At 46.7% G+C, this 19,171-nt stretch overlaps 1 protein-coding gene across 1 annotated transcript; it reads right to left on the bottom strand.

The window, feature by feature from the left end:
* Window positions 1–3,809: 3,809 nt before the first annotated feature.
* Window positions 3,810–18,188, bottom strand: LOC110480958 (uncharacterized). The gene is made up of 2 exons (XM_077788956.2): window positions 18,123–18,188; window positions 3,810–8,629 (listed from the first exon to the last, which is right to left on the bottom strand). The coding sequence occupies exon 2, from the start codon at window positions 8,600–8,602 to the stop codon at window positions 7,805–7,807; it is 798 nt and encodes a 265-aa protein (XP_077645082.2). The 5' UTR covers window positions 8,603–8,629; window positions 18,123–18,188; the 3' UTR covers window positions 3,810–7,804.
* Window positions 18,189–19,171: the final 983 nt, after the last annotated feature.

Below are 19,171 nucleotides of genomic sequence, written 5' to 3'. Positions count from 1 at the left end.
GACAAGATGGTAGCTTATGCAAAGCATTTTTCTACATATTCTTTGAACCAATAGCGTAAAAGAAAAGGTGTAAAGTCATTATACTCTAACCAATAAGAAAAGGACCCACATGGGTTTAACATTAACGAAAGGACTTCTGTGAACCTCAAACAATACACAATAATTCATTATTTAAGATTGAAACTTCTTCTATCTTTGCATAAGTTCTTGATTTTTTTTGTTCCTTATGATAAATATAAATGTATTCACTTGGTTCTTAACTTCCTGGCTTCCCATGAGAAAGTTTTGAAATTTCACAGCTTTTTTGCACTTTCTAAAGTCTTTTACCTTTTTATACTCCTACAATTCCCCCTCTCTTTTTCAACCCTAAATAAACCATCTTCATTCTGTCACTTATTTACTACCTTGTGTTACATAGCTTCAGTACTGTATATATTTCTTACCCTAGGAAAAATTGTTATAAACTTTCTATATTAAGGCACTTTTTTTTGTTTGCTTTAAGCTCTATCACTTAAAGTTAAAGCATTATCAATGCTGTGTAAGATCAGATTTAGTATCTGCATCAGGTTTTGACAAATCTCCACCTTTCCAAGGTCTCAATTCAAAGACTAAATTTGTGAGTGACTCTAATTCAATTGCCTCTGTGAGGTTTTGTGAACTTTCTGCAATTCCCCTTCATGCATTTTTCTCTTGGACAACAAAAACTTCTTTAATGGGTCTGTCTGTAATTTGTCGTGAGCAATGACGTGCACAAGGCATTATCATCAGTATCACTATCACAACTATCAACAAGATTCCACCTAACTTGCAAAGTTGCCTCAACCAAGGAGCCAAGCCTTACTCATCAAACAAATTGTCTAACCATGTTTCCTTGTTTTTAATCTCAGATGCCAAGTCTTTAAGATTTTGTATACTTTTGTGAATGGATTCAGAATGATGAAACAAATTCAAGCAACACATTCCCTCGAATTCCTCACAACCATGTCCATGTGCCAGTAAAAGAAAATCAACTGCTGCCCGATTTTGGAGCGTGGTCTTTCGGACACTGCTGATGGCAGTCAGCATGTCACTGAGTGCACTGTATGTGGCATTAGTTTGCTTGCTCAGCCAACATGCAATCCTATCTATTTGTCTCAATGCTGCTTCTAAGCAATTCCAGGTTGTTGGAACTCAAAATGTCTCTCAGACATTTTTAGAGGTTCCAGGCCTTGGTCAGAAGCATTTTAGACCCTGACAGGCAGCTGGAAACAGCTGTGATTTTGAGTTTGAGCCATGGAATGAGTTACCAACTTTGGAGGTGGAACAAACAGTCACAAAAGGTTAGATAATATAGTAAAAGTAGTTACAAAACAGAGGGGAAATTTTTTTAGTATTGTACAGGGGGGTTTTTTACTTTGTACATGGGGGTCAGAAGTTCTAAGATGGAGGGAAGTGGGCTGATCTTGTTCTTCCTCTTTTTTCCTTGCCTCCATGTTCTTGGTGATGTTGGCACTCACAGATTGGTTTAGAGTAGAAAAGCACTTTGTAATATAGGTAGTAGGTATTGGGGGGAAACTATAAACATGTAATACGTAATATATCATATAAAATATAGCAGCAGCCCTGGGCGGGGGGGAGAGAAGAAGAAGACAGCAGACAGAGAGGATGTCAGGGTGTGTGTGTGCCTCTGCCCAGGCCACTGACCAAGCAGCCACAGCCCGAGAAGACAATCTTTTAAATAACTAACAATAAACTGCCTTGAGACTGAACAACAAGAGCCTGCGCAGTTTTTCTTTGGAAGCATGGGTTGGAGGAGGAATTTCACCACCACATGGGATCCCAGAATAAGGCCAGGGTTCTCACACCAGGTAAAAAGAAGCTTGCTGAAATCCTTTGTGCCTTTTTCCATGGACTGAAATCACTATTGCAATTTTTTGGGTATATGTGAATAGATCTTTTGTCCCTTCTTGTCCTTTCTGAAACTGCTTTAGCACTAGGTGCTATCACAGTGAGCACACCAATGCTACATGGCCCACCTTCAGGGTATGATGGAATGCCTTGCTATGCTCTGTCTTCACAGATGAACCAATAACCTTTTGGTAATTTCCATGGATACTGGTCAACCCCAGATTTTCCATCTACATTGTATGAGTAATTACACCAAAAACTTGCATTTCTATATTCATAGTAAGAGGGAGTAACATTGTACTTTGGAGAATTAGGTTTTTTTGCCAATTGGTTCCTGAAAATGTGACATAGAAATCTATTGTCAAGGAACCAAGGATCTCCACTTCTTGGGGTTCTGAACTTGCTTTGAGGAGTTGTCTGGTCCAGAGACTTCAATCCCTTGGGGGATTGCTTCCATTAGCAATCTCACCTGGCTTGGTATTAAGTCACTTTTTCCTCAAAGGATCATAGTATATAGATATCGGCCAATTTTTCAGTGGCATACAACTAGATAAGTTGAAAAAGACTTTCCTGGATTTAAGTGAGACATACATACCGTATTTGATCCTGCAACCTTGGCTAATGTGACCCAGACATTTGGTTTTGGTTGTTGCACAGGAAAATCTGCATTACAAAAAGCAAGCAAAGCTAGAAAACACAAAGTGAACTGATTTTCCTCTATATCTTTTTTGTTGAGGTACCCTTTGGCAAAAGAATTTTCCATATATCTCGACTTCCAAACTGTATTTTTTTGAGAATTTAGAATGTAAATTTTTTAGAATCTAATGACAATAATAAATCCTTCTTTTTCATGTTTTTACCGAAAGAGCTCTATGAAACAAACCCTTCACACATTTATCATTAACATTAAATTGAAGTTTGCAGATTTCACAGGTGACACAGGAACACCAGGTATGACCTGTAGTCTCTCTGTTCAGCTCATGTCTGCGTGCTCACTTCTTCACTTTTGGGCTTGTCAGCGTGTTTTGGTGTGTGGTATGGTTTGATGTTCATTGCTGGAACCCACTTTGGTCCTCCAGCACCTGCAGAAATACAAGCTTACCCTTTGCCCCAAATTATTAGTCTGAAAGGACCTTCAATTTGTCCTGTCTCAGGGCTTCTAATTAAAACAAGAAGATTTTCTTTCAGTTTTGCCTGCATGTTATTTGCAAAATGCCTAAAAATTGGTGGATCAGGTTCTGCAAAAGAACTGTTCAAAAACTTATAAACATATAAAGCTTTACGTAATCTCATCTGTAGAATCACCTCTGCTCCCCCGTTCTGTTGATCTAAAATACGTTTTAATGTGTGATGTGTCCTTTCAGCAATTGCTTGACCTGTGGAGGAGTGAGGAATACCAAAGGTGTGATGAACACCCCAATCCATTAGGAATGTTGCCATTTTTTGAGATGTTTGTGTGGGGCCATTGTCTGTTTTAACTTCTTGGGGTACACCCAATGAAGCAAATGCTTGTAAAAAATGATTACCTGTTTCTCCAGTGTGGACAGAGGGAAAAACTGCACCAGAAACATGAATATTTTTAAATTTCCTAAAAGAAGGGTATTTATTGATGTCTGTTTGCCATAACTGCAGATTTTGCAAACCCTGTTAATTAACAGCTCCTGTAGAAACAGGGGGTTGCACAAGCTGACAATCAGGGCAACTGCTAATGATAGCTTTAGCTTGGGATTTAGAGATATGAAACGTCTGCACAAGTGCTTGTGCATTTTGATGAAAAAAGGCATGACTCAAATTTTGCTTGCTCAAAAAGGTTTGGCAATGTGTTTGAGTCAACCATGGTCAGTTTATCTGCTCTTGCATTTCCTTCTGCCAAAAATCCTGGTAGAGACAAATGAGCCCTAATATAAGAAACAAAATATAGGTTAGTTCTGTGTTGCAAAATTTTATGAAGACATGAAAGCCAGCAATATAAATCATCCTTACTAACATCTTTTAAAATCGATCCCTCTATTATTTTAATTACATTAGCAACATAGGCAAAATCTGTAATTAAACTGAAAGGCTCTGATAATAGCTGAAAAGCTCTAACAACAAGCAGCCAGTTCAACTATCTGAGGAGAACCTTCTGCCATTTGAATATCTGATTCCCATTTTGTTTGTTGTTTGATTTAACCATACAATCACTGATTTATGTGCTTTTCCTGATCCATCAGTGAAGAGCGTTATAGCACTCAAAGGCTCATCACTTAGCAAGGGTTTTTCTCCAAAACTCAATTTTGCTTGTAATGACTTACGACCTGGGTAATGAATAGAACAAATATCTGAAAAATTTAACAATGCATTTTGCAAATCATCTGAATTTTGCAATGCCCAATTCAATTATTCTTTTTCAAAGGTAAATATATAACTGCAAAATCTTTGCCTGCCATGGTTAATATTCTTGTCCTGGCCTTAATTACAATTAGTGCTGTCATCTCCAGGGTTGTAGAAATCATCTTTGGAGACCTGTAGGGAAGAAAAACCCATTCCATTATTAACAAGGGATCTCTCTCAGATGGATCCCATTGAAAAATGTGGCCATACAGTTGCAGCTTCTGTCCCAAAACAGCGAGGAAGAAAGGTTTCTCTGGAGCACAACAATGGGCTTATCTTTGGAAAGCCTCAGTAACCTTTTCCATGGTGAGTTGAGCTTCAGGTGTTAAAGTCCTGGGAGATTTAATGTCACAGTCTCCCCTCAGTAGATCAAAAAGTGGAGCAAGTTCATCGTTGGCAATTCCAAAAATAGGTCTAATCCAGTAAATTTCCCCTAAAAGTTGCTGCAAATCTTGCAAAGTGTTGATGTTGACTCAGAGTTGTATCTTCTGTGGTGAAACTGTCTGTTCTGTCATCTTCCATCCCAGATATTTCCAGGGTGGGATTTCTTGTATCTTTGATGTTAAAATTTCTAGTCCAGCCTTTTGTATTTCAGTGACAACAATTGAAGCAGACCCTTTAGCAGAGTCCAACTGAACAGCAACAAGATTTTTTTCAAAAAGTTTTGTTTGTTCCTCAATTGCTTTTCCCAATTTGTCTCTCAGTGAATCATGAAATTTAGCAATTTGCTCTCCAAGGGCATTAGCCTGTAGCAAGATACTGTGAAATGCCAATTCTACTGCAAGCTGAAAGCATCTGAGAAACAGCTGGAGGCTGCTCACATAGTGCAGAAATAATTATTTGTCGTGGTTTGACATGGGAAAAGAATTTTCTTGGAAGGAAGAGGTCAGTCCAGTCAGGGGTCAAGTTTGGATACTGACACTTGAGGTGACCAATTGAAGGTGGACACGCCTCTGAGAACACAGAGGAGTTAAAAGCAGAATTCCCAGGAGAACCTCGCTCTCTTTGGTTCCGGTCATTGGAGAGTGCAAACCTCCCCTGCCCAGCCATGAGCTGGGTTGGGGAGGGGAAAGGCCACAGCTGGGCCAGTTCCTGCAGATGGAGGGGTAGAGAACGTCTAAGATGTCTTTATTTACCCTCACCAACTTAGAGGGAAAACATAGAGAGCCTGCAGACACCTGGAAGTTTGCCGGCAGAGAAGGAAGAGGGGGGGAAGATGCCCAGGGAGACAGAGTCCTGGGCCAAGAAATTTCAGCTGTCCCGGGAGTCTGGGAATTTTAACCCTTTCCTGTGAAATGAAGGCTTTGTGAAATATTGCTCCTCCTCAATTTAAAGAAAAGAGAGACAACTGGAGACCTCAGTTGTTAGGTAAAAAAGGTTAGGGAGAGATGATGGAGTGGCTGTTAGCTAAACTCTTCTTATTAGCCATAGAGTAAACCAATTTCTCCTCCAAAAGAGACTGCATTTTAGGAGGATGCAACAGTGAACCAAGAAACTCCTCCAGCAACTACCAGTTCAGGAATAAACAGAAGAAAGCAAAGGTGGGTGTAAAGATGCCCTCCATCTTCAGAGAAGAAGAGAAGGCAATCTCTGTTCTTAAACTCCCAGCCCCAGGGGAAAATGGGGGGGACTGTAGTCCCAAAATGAAACACTGGACTGTTATTCCTGTTAGTCCTTAGCACAGCATCCTTAAAAGGGCCCTATAAGCAATCTCTGTCCATGCACAGTAGTGAGAGCACTATAACATGGAGAAGAGAGTGTCACACTGGCCCGGTGTGTTTAGGCAGTGCCACGTGTGACATGAAAACACAAAAGGTGGCAGCTGTATTTTCTAGAAAGTCTATAGTGCAAGGGAGACTCCTCTCTCCCCTAATAGACTCAGTATTAATTATGTGAAAAGATGAAGACTTAATTAAAAGTCCAAATGTGTCTCGCTGTGATTTATTGGAGTTGGGTAGTAAGAAGGAAAATGTTTTGAAATATTTTAATTTCAAATTCTGTGTGTGTGGGTTTTTTTTCCTTTTATAGTAGTAGTAGTAGTAGTAGTGTAATAAACTTTTCCCCTTGTTATTAAGTTTAGCCTGCTTTGCTCTGTTCTCGATTGCATTTCACAGTGCCGCTATAGGACACGAAAAAGCACAACACGAGCCACCACGATGGCAAGGCAAAAAAGGCAGGACGTTTATTATTCTGACTCCAGGTTTTATACTTTTCCAAAGGTGACAGTGGATTGGAGGGTGAATGGGCCACCTCTCCAAAGTCATTGGACAAACCACCAGTACATCAACTTCCTCCACCCCCACGAAGGAATGCAAAACAATATGTTGTTTATAGAAAATGTGTGGGAAAGTTTTCTAACAGAATGTAAACTCAGAAGGTTTTAGAAAATCTTAAGAATCAGGGTAACAACTCTCTGTGTCTGTGTCCCACCATGTCTGTGTCCTACCATGACCACATCCACGTCTTAGTTCAATGTCTTTATTTTTACCCCAGTATTGGATATTTTAAAGGATAAAGAGAAATTAAAGGCCAAAAGAAAAGGATTTCTGTGTCCGTGCCGGCTGAGGATCCACGTGTTAGCGTTCAGAAACACACATAATCACAGGATATGATTATATGCAGGTGCTTTTAAGAGCTCTAGGAATCAGGGGTACAGACCCAAATCTGACTCCAACATGGCTTTCAAGCTGAATGTATTTTATATTCTATCGTTACATAACACATATATTAATTATTAAACTTATATTGTTCTATTGTATACATTGACATGAGTTTCTCGTGATCTTTCTTAGGTCACTGACCAGAGTTTCTCATGATTATTCTTATATTCTTATGATTAAACAGTAATTATATTTAATTACTAAACAATCATCACATCTAACAATTATATCAATTATCATGTACTAGCTACATGGTGCAGTTCTAGCAAGTATGAGTTCTCCATGTGCTTAGGGTGTTTATTTTTCCAGGGCCTACTAAGCTTATTTTTCCTTTTAACCCTTAATCCCCATGATTTTAAAACCATTTTACTATCACACGTACTTGGGTAGAAGGGAAGAACCTTTTTTGGTGGAGTTTCTACCCCACCGTCTCCAAAATCTTAGTCTTTTCTCCAATTTTTCTACCATTTGGCTGTGGAAGACACGCTTGGGCAAGAGGAAATCAAAATTGTGGAATTCCTGAGGCTGGAAAAGATTTCCAAGATCAATCAGAACTCCTTGATGCCACCAGAAGATAGGATTGAACGCAAAAGATTTTCTGGGGTTGAAAGTCACTATCCCCAATGAATTCCCATTGTCGGTCTCTGTCCTGATTCATCCAGGTGTCCATGGGGAGCCAGAAAGATGTTGAGCACTCCACCCAAGTATCTTCCCAACACAGATCACCAAGACAACAGATCACCAGGGCTCTGGCCAATGAGGGTCACTGAGGAACATCCAATGTGAATCCTCCCATGGGGGACAGAGGTGGAGCAGTGCACAGTTCTTCCCACATTCAGGGCACTCACAGGGCTTGCCTTAGTGGCACCTCCATTGGTGTTTGGTTAAGGTTGAGCTTGTGGAGAAGCTCTGCCCACACTTGGAGTCTCGCAGGGCTTCTCCCTGGAGTGGATGCGCTGGTGGGAGACAAGGCTGAATTTACGGTTGAAGCCCTTCCCGCAGTCGGGGCAGCGGAAGGGCTTCTCGTCCGTGTGAATCCGCTGATGTCTGAGGAGAGTGGAGCTGATCTGAAACCTCTTCCCACACTCAGGACACTCGTAAGGCTTCTCCCCAGTGTGGATGCGCTGGTGTTTTCTCAGGTCTGAGCTCCACCCAAAGCTCTTCCCACATTCCAAGCAGGTGTGGGGCCGTTCCCCAGTGTGGATCACCTGGTGCTGGATCAGATGGGTGCTCTGGTTGAAGCTCTTTCCACATTCCCCACATTGATAGGGCTTTTCCCCAGTGTGGATCCTCAGGTGTTTCATCAGGTCAGAGCTGTCTCTGAAACTCTTCCAACATTCCCCACATTTGTAGGGCCGTTTCCCAGTGTGGATCACCTGGTGCTGGATCAGGCTGGAGTTCCGTCTGAAGCTTTTCCCACACTCCTCACACTTGTAGGGCTTCTCTCCAGTGTGGATCCTTTCGTGCATGATCAGGTTGCACCTCTGGCTGAAACCCTTCCCACATTCCAAGCACTTGTGGGGCTTCTCCCTGCCATGAGGCTTCTCCTCCAGCTCCGAGCTCTGGCTGGATCTCCGCCCGCCTTCCTGGCTCAGGGGGGCTCTTTCTTCCCGGCAGCTCCCTGGGCTGGGTTTGCAGCCCTTCCTCGTGTAGGATCTCTGGGGCTTTTCCTCCTCTTCCATTCAGCCACACCCTGGGAATGAATAATCCTGGTTTGGGTAAAAAAAAATAAAATAAGAGGAAGCCTTGGATTGCGAGTTCCTCCATGCCCAAGTTCATCTCATGAAGTCATTGGGCATCTTGTGTCTGTAAGAACCTCCAAAACACTAAGATTCCTCCAAACTTCAAGACACAGATCAAAACCACCCCAAACATCAAGATTCAGCAGAAATTCCCTCCAAATTATAAAGATTCAGCCCCCACAAAAAAACACAGCACCAACATTTAGCCCAAGAAAGCTTAGAAACACCAAGATTCACTGTGTGAAAATTGTGGATCCCCCTCCACAGTCACCTGCTGCATGTGGGGTGGCAAGACTCCTGGGCTTGGGGGAAGACTGCAGATACAAGGAGAGATGGAACCTTGTGGTGCTTCCTGTTTCTGCTCCTCCTACTCCTGTGTCCCTGCTCTTCCTCACACCCCTCTTCCTCCTGCTATTCCTCCTTCTCCTGCACAATCCCACCTTCTCCTCCCATGTGCATTGTTTGACCATTTTGTTCCTCCACCCTGCTTCTCCTTCCCTTCTCCTCCTGCCCCCAGGCCCAGCACCCACTGCCGGCTCCCTCTTCCCCCCAGACCCACAGCATCCCAGCGCAGGGGCAGGGATGGAGCGTGTGCTCTAATTGGCTGAGCTCTGCCTGAGGGCTGGGGCTGCAGCACAGAGGGGACACCCTGCTCCAGGGGGGATGTCCCACAAACGGGGGACCCCATGAAAGGAACAAGAGGAAAGTGTTTTTACAAACAGATGCTCTGAATCTGACTGGAGATAGGACCAGGGATTTGTACATAAGGAAGTGACAGGAGAAGCCATCAGTTTCAGAAAATGTTAGTAATTGATGACACAGACTGCTGCTGAGCCAAGGTCCTGCTCAATTCAGGAACTTGGAGAAAAACAGCAAAGCCTTATCAGAGCCATGAATGTAATTTGCTATACAATAGTAGGGTGCATAGTAAGGGGGTATGTAGTAGGTGGATTGGGAGGAAAGGGAGAGGGAGATGTGGCAGGGAAAATGAGGATGAACAGGAGGCTTTGTCCTCCAACAACTGGAGAGATCCCATGGGAGATGTCTCATGGCCACACCCTCTTTTTTTAATGAAATTAGTTTTACAGGAAGTGAAGAAGGGATTTGGACAACAGGGGATAGATAGTGTTGGTGGGCTGGGAAGGGACTGGGTGAAGGGGAGTGTGCAGGAATATGGTTAAAGCAAGAAGCAGGAGGAGGAATCTATGTGGTAGGGAAAATAACAATGGGAAAGAGGAGGAAGAGAAAAATACTGAAGACTGGGATGTTTTTCAGCAGGGTCTTATCCTCTAAATTTAGCAGCTGATCCAGGCCCTTTCTATGCCTGGTTTCCAGGAGAGGAAAAGCAGGAGGTCAGGATGCCAGGGGTTTCTCTGCGGTGGCAGCGGCAGCACCGGGCGCAGAGGTGCGGCACCGGGAGCACGGGCTGGGGCCTGTGGGGAGCTGCGGGGCCGGGCCGGGGCTGTGGGGCAGCCGGGGCTCAGCGCCGGGCACTGCCTTGAAATAAGAGATTTTCCAGAGATCACTTGAGCTAACAAAATGAATGTATCAAAAATGAATGTATCAAAAAAATGAATGTATCATGTTTGTAGAATCATGTGTTGAATTTTAAGAAATCTCTGCCATGGCGCAAAAGGCATAGGAAAGAGAGAGAGAGAGAAAAAAAAAAATCTTTAAAGCTTCTTGCAAAAAGACAAATACCAGAGAAGACCAGGAATGCAAAGAACTCAGATAAGGAGGCCCCTCTGTCAAGGATGATGGACTTATCCAGATAACAGAGCAGAAGACCAAAAGTGCATGCCCATAGGAGAAGAGTTCAAAAGTTCAATGCAGAGGAAGACTATGGTTTCAGCCTCAAAAGACCATCAGAGACCCCCCCCCCCCCCCGTAAAGACCACCACAAAAAACCACGCATGCCCAGAAGGGTGTGGACCTATTTAGCATGAGAGGTGAAGACAGGCGGGGCTAGGGGTTGAATATGCATAGAAAAGTTGTGTAATGTATTGCATATGGAACACCTTTGTGAATAAAATTGTGGGACAAACTCCAGCTCGGAGCACAAGATTTTGGAGAGCTATCTCACTCAATTTATTTATTCCGCATATCACTTCAGCCTGACTCCATGTCATTGGTTGGCGCTGGCACAGTGCCCATGCACCCATGAAAATATATTTTTGTAAAATGAGTGCTGTGAGATGCAACCAGAAACAGAGCAGACCTGGCTCAAACTTAGAAATAAAGGAAAATGTATTAATTTATTAAAAAATTTTATTAATCTAGACCTAAAATAGAAGGAACACAGGGAATTCAGAATGATAAGCTTCCAAAATATTCCTCCTCCCCCACCCAATTTCCAACAAAACACAGTGAGACAAAACCTTGAACTCCCAGTCAAGCTACCACCACTCAGATAATCAATTCTCAGTTCATCAAGGGAGAACAGTCTCTCTTGTACCATAGTCCTCCCACAGGAAACACAGTTGAAACATCCCATGTTCCCATGTCACACATGGCACTGCCCAGAGAATATCTGCCATCATGACATCCTCCTTCCATGTACAGTGCTCTCACCACCGTGCATGGGCCAAGACTTCTCATAGGGTTCCTTTAAGGATGCTTTGCCAAGGACCAAGGACAACAGTTTCTCATTTTGGGACCACAGTCCCCCCCATTTTCTCCTCTCCTGGGGCTGAGGGTCTTGAGAACAGAGATCATCTTCTTCCCTGAAGACAAAAGGCACCACCACACCCTCCTCAACTTTTCTCTGTTCACTCCACTCCTGCACATGACATCACTCACTGAAGCAGGTCACTCTCACACCTGCACTCTCTTGGCTCAAGTCATTGCATTCCCCTAAATGCAGTCTCTCTGTTGGGGAGAATTGGTTCAGTCTATGGTTATACAAGAAAAGTCCTGCCAAATGCTACTCCATCATCTCCTCCCACCTAGGATTTCTCTCCCATCTCTTCTGACATCTCAGGTCCCAGACTGTCTCTCTTTCAAATCAAGGAGGAGTAGCGTTTTGCAAAGCTATTTTTGCCTAGGAAAGGGTTAAAAGTCTCGGGCTCCCAGGAGGTGGCTGCCCAGACCTCCCACATCTGGGCACCTCCTCCCCCTTCTCTTCCTTTCTGCTGGATCAAATTTCCAAGCCGCGGAGGCTCTCTCTCCTCTCTTTCCCCCCCCCACCCCTTGGGGAGAACAAAGACATCTCAGTGTTTCTCTACCCTTCATCCCCCCCTTCTCTTTCTGGGACTCCAGCCTACCTCAGCCATAGGTTGCATGGCTTTCCCTGCCCAACCCGGCCTGTGGCTGGGAAGGGGGGAGTCTGCACTCTTCACTGACCAGAACAAAAGAAAAGTTCCCCTGGGCGCTCTCTGCTTTCAACCGCCTGTGTTCTCAGAGGTGGATCCATGTCTTCAGTGATAACACCAGGCGTCAATATTCAAATCTGACCACTGATTCACCTGAACACAACTTGCCAAGAAAACTCACCCCTGACCCCCCACCAGCCCCGGGCAGGGCCGGCAGTGGCCCCCGGCCCCCAGGAGGCTGCGGGACGCCCCGGCCGCTGCCCGGCCCCGGGGAGCTGCCGGCCCTGCCCGCCGGGGGGGCCGCCTTTGGACACTGCGGCAGGACAGGCACCGGCTCTGCCACACGGGCTGGGCAGGGACCCTGAGCACAACGGGGAACACAAAGGAACAGCTGGGAAATGCAGAGTGCACATGGAAGGATCGGGATTTGCTGTTCAGGATTTGCTTTGGGTCCCTGCAGAAAGGAAAGGTTTTGCAGAAAGCTCAGCAGCTCTCAGAGGATGAGCACCCACAGGCAGTGACCGGGGCTGCAGGAGTGGCTCAAGAAGGCCCTGCAGCACTTGGGCACAAAGGCACAGCAGCTGAAGGCAAGAAGGGATGAGCAAAAGGCCAAGCTGAAGGCAAAGGCCATGGCAGAGTTCCCACAGCCCCTGAGGGATCAACCCCAGGGCCCAAGGGGGCCCCAGCACCCAGGGCATGACGGGGTCGGCCACAAGCACCTGGCAGAGGCATTGCCCTCCTGGCCAGGGCAGAGCCCACCCAAACAGCCCCTGGGAAGGAGTCAGGGCTCCAGCTGCAGCCCACAAGGACACTGCAAGCACAGACAGCAGCACCCTCAGCAGCAGCAAGTCCAAGATGGACATGGATTCTTAGGGGTGTCACAGCTCTCATCACACCAGGGACCCACCACACTTGGGTGGAGGCCTTGAGAACATTCAGGCTGGGTCTGCATTGAGAGGAGGCCTTTCCTGATGGACACAGGAGCCGCTCAATCCACTCTGAATCTTAGACCCAAGGGGAGAAAAATGCTAAAAATATCCTTGATTATTGAGGGGATAAGTGGAAAGGAGGAGTGTTTTTATTCAACCACTCTTAGCAGTGGGGATAGGCTTGAAATGCATGAATTTTTATTTGCTCCTAATTGTTATTATGATTTACTGGGAAGGGATTTGATTGCTAAATTGGGAATGCAAATTAACATTTATAAAAGCTGACACAAAGGCTAGTTCTGTTGTACCTTTGTGTCATGTCTGGCAAGGCCTACTATGAAGTGAACCCAGAAGTGTGGGTAGCCTCAGGGAAATAGGGGAAATTAGATATGAAGCCTCTTCAAAGTACTTTGAATGAGCCAGGACAAGTGGCATCTAAAGCAACACCCAAGGGAGGGAAGGAAAGGGAATGACAAAGCGCAGGTTACCCCCCATGGTCAGCTCAACCTGCGCAGCTGTGTGTGCTTGGAAGAGCCTGGCACTTGTTATGGTTTGACACTGGCACAATGCTAGTGCTCTTATGAAAATGTGATTTCTTTCTTGAATGCTGTAAAGTGGAATTTAGAACAGAGTAAAGTAGGCTTAAGCTTAATAATAGGAAAAAAACTTTATTAAGTTACTACTATAAAAGAAAAGAGAAAATTAAAGAAGGGAAAAAAAAACTATACAAAGATCAAATGAAAACTTTGCGAAGCATTCCTCCCCCCACCACTCAACTCTAATAAACTACAGTGAGACACAATTTGGACCTTAGTCAGGTTTTTATTTTTTAGACAATTGATACTTAGTCTATTGAGGGAACAGAGTTTCCCTTGTGCTATAGACTCTTTAAGAAACACAGTTCTATATCTTGTGTTTCTATGTCACATATGGCACTCCCTGGAGAAAAGTTTGCTATGGTGACCTTTTTTTTTTTTTATGCACAGTGCTCTCACTACTAATGCATGGATGGACAGACTGCTTTTAGGATTTTTCTTTTAAGGATGCCCTGCCAAGAGGGGAGAAAATAATAGTTCAGTTTTTTATTGTTTGGGACCACAGTCCCCCCTATTTTCCCCTGGGGCTGAGGGTTTAAGAACAGAGATCTTCTTTTCTTTTTTTTTTCTTTTTAGGACAGGGGGCACTACTATAAACCCCCTAACCGTTTTTTTGTTCACTCTACTTTTGTTTTTTTTCTTAGTTGAAGCAGGTCTTTTGACTCACTGGCATCCTCCCAAAATATAGTCTCTCTTGGAGGAGAAGATTGGTTCAGGTTGTGGTTAACACGGAAAAGTTTAGCTAAAAATTACTCTTTGTCTCTCTCCTATCTAGAATTCTTCCTTCTAACATCCCAGGGTCCAAGGTGTCCCTCTTTCTCTCTTTTAAACTGAAGAGGAGAAAGGAAAATTTACAAAGCTTTTATTTTTTAAGAAAGGGTTAAAAGTCCAAACTCCCAAGGATGGCTCGATGCCCAGACATATAGCAACTCCCAAGCATACAGCTCCCCCCCTCCTCTTTCTTCGCAATAAAATTGCTGACAAAACTGCTGCTGTCTCTTTCTCTCTCTCTCTCTCTCCAGAGAGAGAAACTCTGGAGGGGGGGAACAGAAACATCCCAGATTTCTCCTACCCTTCCATTTATAAGAGCCAGCCCAGTTCCAGTCTTTCTACTACTCCTCAGCCTTACCTCCATCAGACCATAGAGCTTCCCCTCCCCGACCCAGCTTGTTGCTGGGCAAAAGAAGTTTACACTGCACGTTGACCAGAACTAAAGAGAGCAAGTTCCCCTAGCAATTCTACTTTTAACCCCTCTGTGTTCTTAGAAGCATGACTACTTTCAATTAGTTAATATCCAAATTAACCTCTTCCTTCCAAAAAAAATTCTCTTTCCGTATCAAACCACAACAGCACTGAAATGCTCTGAGCAGGAAGGCTTCAATAGCTTCTGGTAACACCATGTCAACTAAAAGGGGGGAAAAGCATTTCTGACCGCTTTACCACCCGCTGCAATACATATCAAGGCATTTTTAGAACAAATAATTCCAAGAGAAAGAATTGTGGAAGCAACAGACTCAGATAGGGGAAAGGGGAACTCATTTTACAGGAAAAATCCTTTAGGGGGTTATGTCAGCTTTAGGAATACAATGGGACCTCCATAACCCCTGGCACCCCCACAGCTCAGGTTGAGTAGAAAGAATGAATGGGGAACTGAAATAAACAGCTTTGAAAGCTGGGGATAGGAACCAGGTACGGCTTTTGCCATTGGCTTGGGCAAGAAGAAGAGCCAGACCGAGGGCAGATACTCAATTATCTCCCTTTGGAATTCATCTTGGGAATTCCTTACCCTGGGAATTCTCCACCTAGTGCAGGGTGCAGATAAGGGGCGCACATTTAAAGCAGTCTGTGGCCAGAATCCTGTCTCTGGTGCAATCTCTCCCCCAGGAAGCTGGGCTGGCACACAGCCTGCCTTGGCACTTTGCTGTTGCCAACATCCAAGCAGGACATGGGCTCTGCCTGAGGAGTGCAAAGCAGCACCACTGGTGGCCAAGTGGCGTGGCCCATGCCAAGGGGCCCCGAGGCCAGAAACAGCCGCCAGCACAGCTGAACACGGGGGGACCCCTCAGCCTGGGCTCCAGGTCTCTGCAGCCCCGGAGATTTGCACTTCCCGCCTGCAGCAGGAGGATGGGAGGCCCCCCTGAGCCTGCACTGAAGGCAGCGCAGCAGCAGCCAGGGCTCCACAGCGGGGCAAAGCCCTGGGCCTGCCCACACATCCTCTGCTGAAATCCTCGGCCTGGCCACCCTCCCTGGGCAGCTCCAGCCACCGGGGCCAGCCCTTGCTGCCACTGCTGCAGCTTCAGTGCTCGCTGGGCCTGCACTGCCACAGCTGCTGGGGACACACCGGGACAATTCCACTCTGGCTCTCACTCACCCTGCACTGGCTGGGATTAGAGTCCACTATGTTTTTTCTTAATAATCCTACATTTATATTGTCAATAAGAATTGGGCCAGGGGTGTGAGAATCAATTTTTATTATTAGCAGAAGAAATAAAAAAATCTTTATTGCTTTGGATTCTTTTTTGTGCATGTGTTTGTGTGGATGTTGGAGATTGCAAAATTATGGTATGGGTTTTTTGGTGTTTGCCTTTAGGTTGCATTTTTCCAAAACTAGAAGAGCTATGACGGTGACCTTTTAACTCATAAACAGTTAATAGAATACTGTTCAAAAGAATCTCAAAAATTAAAAAAAAAAAACAAACCCTGGATTTTGAGTGGTAGCCCACATGTTAGTCACCTGATGGCTGCTCTGGAAGAGAAGCTTCATTCCAGGCAGCCTGGATAAGAGCTTTCAAAATGTAAACAAGCACTGCTCGGGCAAAGTGTGGACAATGTATCTGGGTCTCTTGCCTGGGACAGGAACTGGGCTCCTTCCCTCTGCCCCTCACCCCAAGCTCTGCCTGCTCCACAGATGGAATTTGCACAGCTAAAGGCAGAGCCTGTGGTGAGGATCTCTGACTCTGCAACAGAAATGGCTGAAGCTGCAAAGGGAAACAGCAAATGGAGAATGTTGTGAAAACTTCACTAAAATAAGGGGAGGGAAAAATCATCCCTCACCCACTCCAACATGTGTTGTCACTGTCTATGTTATACCAAGATGTTCTTACCAAAAATTGAGAGAAATCAGTTGGGAATCCAAGTATGTGGTGATTTAATTAGAGAAAAGTCGTCAACTGATGCAGCATAGGCTCCTGAGGGAGCACCCCAAAAACAGGGAAAAGCTGAAGGGCCTCCAGAACAAATCCTACAACAACATGGACCAGCCCCTGCGAACCCGAACGAATTCATTTCAGGAGACAGAGAACCCATTCATCATTTCAATGGCATCATTAGATTACAAGTTGTCCTTGAAATAAGAACCACCTAGACAAATCCTTCTGACCTTCCTGCCGACAAAGCTACACAAATGAGAAACACAACATTTCACCAGGGGATGGGATCAAATTATATGTTAGCAGAAAAAGGAGGAGTTTATGAAAAATTAAATTATTCAAACTGCTGTTGGCAAAGAGATGATAAAGGAAAAGGGTTGAAACAGATCACAAAAGAAACAAGAAAGCAGCTCTTGTTCTGGCCCAAATGTGGAAAGGATGGGAATGGGACACGGTTTTGTGGTGCCCTGGCAGACCATGGGTTAAACAAATGTTGTTTCTCCTCTTACGTGCTACAGCAACTCTCATCTTTTTTAACATGCTCAACACCTTGGCACTGCAGCTCATCCAGCAGCTGAGCCAGGGCATGCAGGTGGCAGCCAGGCCTCCTGATCCACAAACAGCTACAAAAGGACAGGGAATGAGGGCACCGAGAATAATCCCAAAACCAAAGACGACTCAGGAAAAGAGATTTAGTCAATGGTAATTAATAGGTGGAAAGACAATTACTGATAAAATAAGTGGATGGACTGAAAGGAAGAAGATAAATGTATATTTAGAAAAAGATGGTGTGAATTGGATTGAAATTGGGGACAGGGACTTCTAGATTAGGAAGTAATAAGAAATTGATAATTCCAGAAAATGTTATTAATTGACACAGATTGCTGCTCAGCTAAGATCTTACTAAATTCCTGAAATTCGCGAAGAACAAGGACTTAACAGAGCATTAATTTCGGCTGTTCTACAAAAGGAGGGTGCACATTAACGAGGACAGGCTCCAGGCGCATCGGGAAGTCGGAACCTTCCAAGGAACTCAGCCGGTGGGCAAAGGCAGAGGGAGATGCGGCCGGGAAAATGAGGATAAAAAGGAGGCTGCGGACTACAAGCACGGCAGAGAGCGCACGGCAAATGCCCCACGGCCTCTGCCCCTGCTCGGCAATAAAGTCACTTTGACAGGACTCCTCGCTCTCCTCCGGGCACACGAACCTCCGGCGACGGGAATTTCCCCGCCCGCTCCCGGCCGCGGGGCAGCCCCTCTGTCCTACCCACAGCAGCCGGGCCGAGCCAGCGCTGCTCCGGCAGCGGCTCCTGCCCGGCCCCGGCGGGAAGGAGACCGCGGGCAGCCGCTCCCGCAGCGCCCTCAGCCCGGGGCCGGCACGGGCCGGACACGGCACCGGCGAGCCGCCGGAGCCCCCTGCCGCCCCCTCCGCCCGCAGCCAGCCCCGAGCCCCCGCAGAGCCCAGCGCGGCTCCCACCTGCGCCGGGGCCGCCTCCGAGCTCCGCCGCCGCCGCCTCACCGCGCTCCGGCCGCTGCCGCCGCTGCCGGGCCCGCACAGCCGCTCGGCCAATGGCGGCGCTGGGCGGCCACGGCCGCCCTCAGCCCGCCGCCGGGGCCGCGCCGCGCCCCGCTCCCACCAATCAGCGCGCCGCAACCGCGACTGACGGCACCGGCGGCCAATGGCAGCGAGCTCGGGGCGGGCTCTGCGCACGGCCCCGCCTCGCCCCGCGCTCTCGGCGCCCCCGGGCTGCGTGAGGGGAAAGCCGGAGATGAGGAACAGCCCCGGCACGGGCCCGGGCCCGAGCCGGGATTGAGCTGCCCACACAAACAAACTTCTCCGCGCCTCCCGCCACGGCTTTCCCGGCCCTGCGCCTCCCGTGCCTCCGCCTCTGCGGGAAGCCCAGGAGCCTCACTTCTCCTGCCCCTCGTTAGTGCATCCGTGCTTCGCTTTGATTGCCCCGAAAAGGGAAACCTGCCCGAAGCCCTGTGGGTGGGTGGGGCAGGGGAGAGATTTCTGGCAGAAAACTGCAAAGACTCGGAGCAGGAGAAGGAGAAGCCAGTGCAGACCCTTAAATGCAGCTTTCCCCACGCCTCCCTGCTCCCAGCTGCACCTCCTCCCCCGGCAGGGCAGGAGACAGGGAATGGGGCCATGCTCAGCTCATCCCCCGGGGCTTCTCCCTCTGCTCAGGGACAGGAGTCGTTCCCTGCTGCACCCTGCGCTCTCTCCCGGCCGAGACTTCTCCAGGAACTTCTCGGAGCGGAGTCCATCCCCTGGGGCACAGCCCCCTCCGAGTGCTGCAGCGTGGGTCACTGTGCCACGGGCTCAGTCCTGCCAGGACAGGCTGCTCCAGCGGGGCCCCTCTGCCCGCGGGCTCACAGCCTCCTCTCAGGCATCGCCGAGCTCCAGCCCGGCTCCTGCAGGGGCTGCAGGGGATCTCTGCATCCCCATGGACCTGCAGGGGATCTCTGCATCCCCATGGAATCTCTGCATCCAGCAGTGCTGAGCTCTGCCTGAAGCTCTTCTCA

The sequence above is a fragment of the Lonchura striata genome, chromosome 35 (assembly GCF_050655825.1).
Source record: "Lonchura striata isolate lonStrDom1 chromosome 35, ASM5065582v1, whole genome shotgun sequence".
Classification (NCBI taxonomy): domain Eukaryota; kingdom Metazoa; phylum Chordata; class Aves; order Passeriformes; family Estrildidae; genus Lonchura; species Lonchura striata.
Note: the sequence above shows the minus strand (reverse complement) of the source record. Positions and strands in the feature narration are given on the sequence as shown.

Excerpts from the sequence above, each read along its gene's own strand:
- LOC110480958 (XM_077788956.2), bottom strand. The coding sequence starts at position 8,602 with ATGGAAGAGGAGGAAAAGCCCCAGAGATCCTACACGAGGAAGGGCTGC.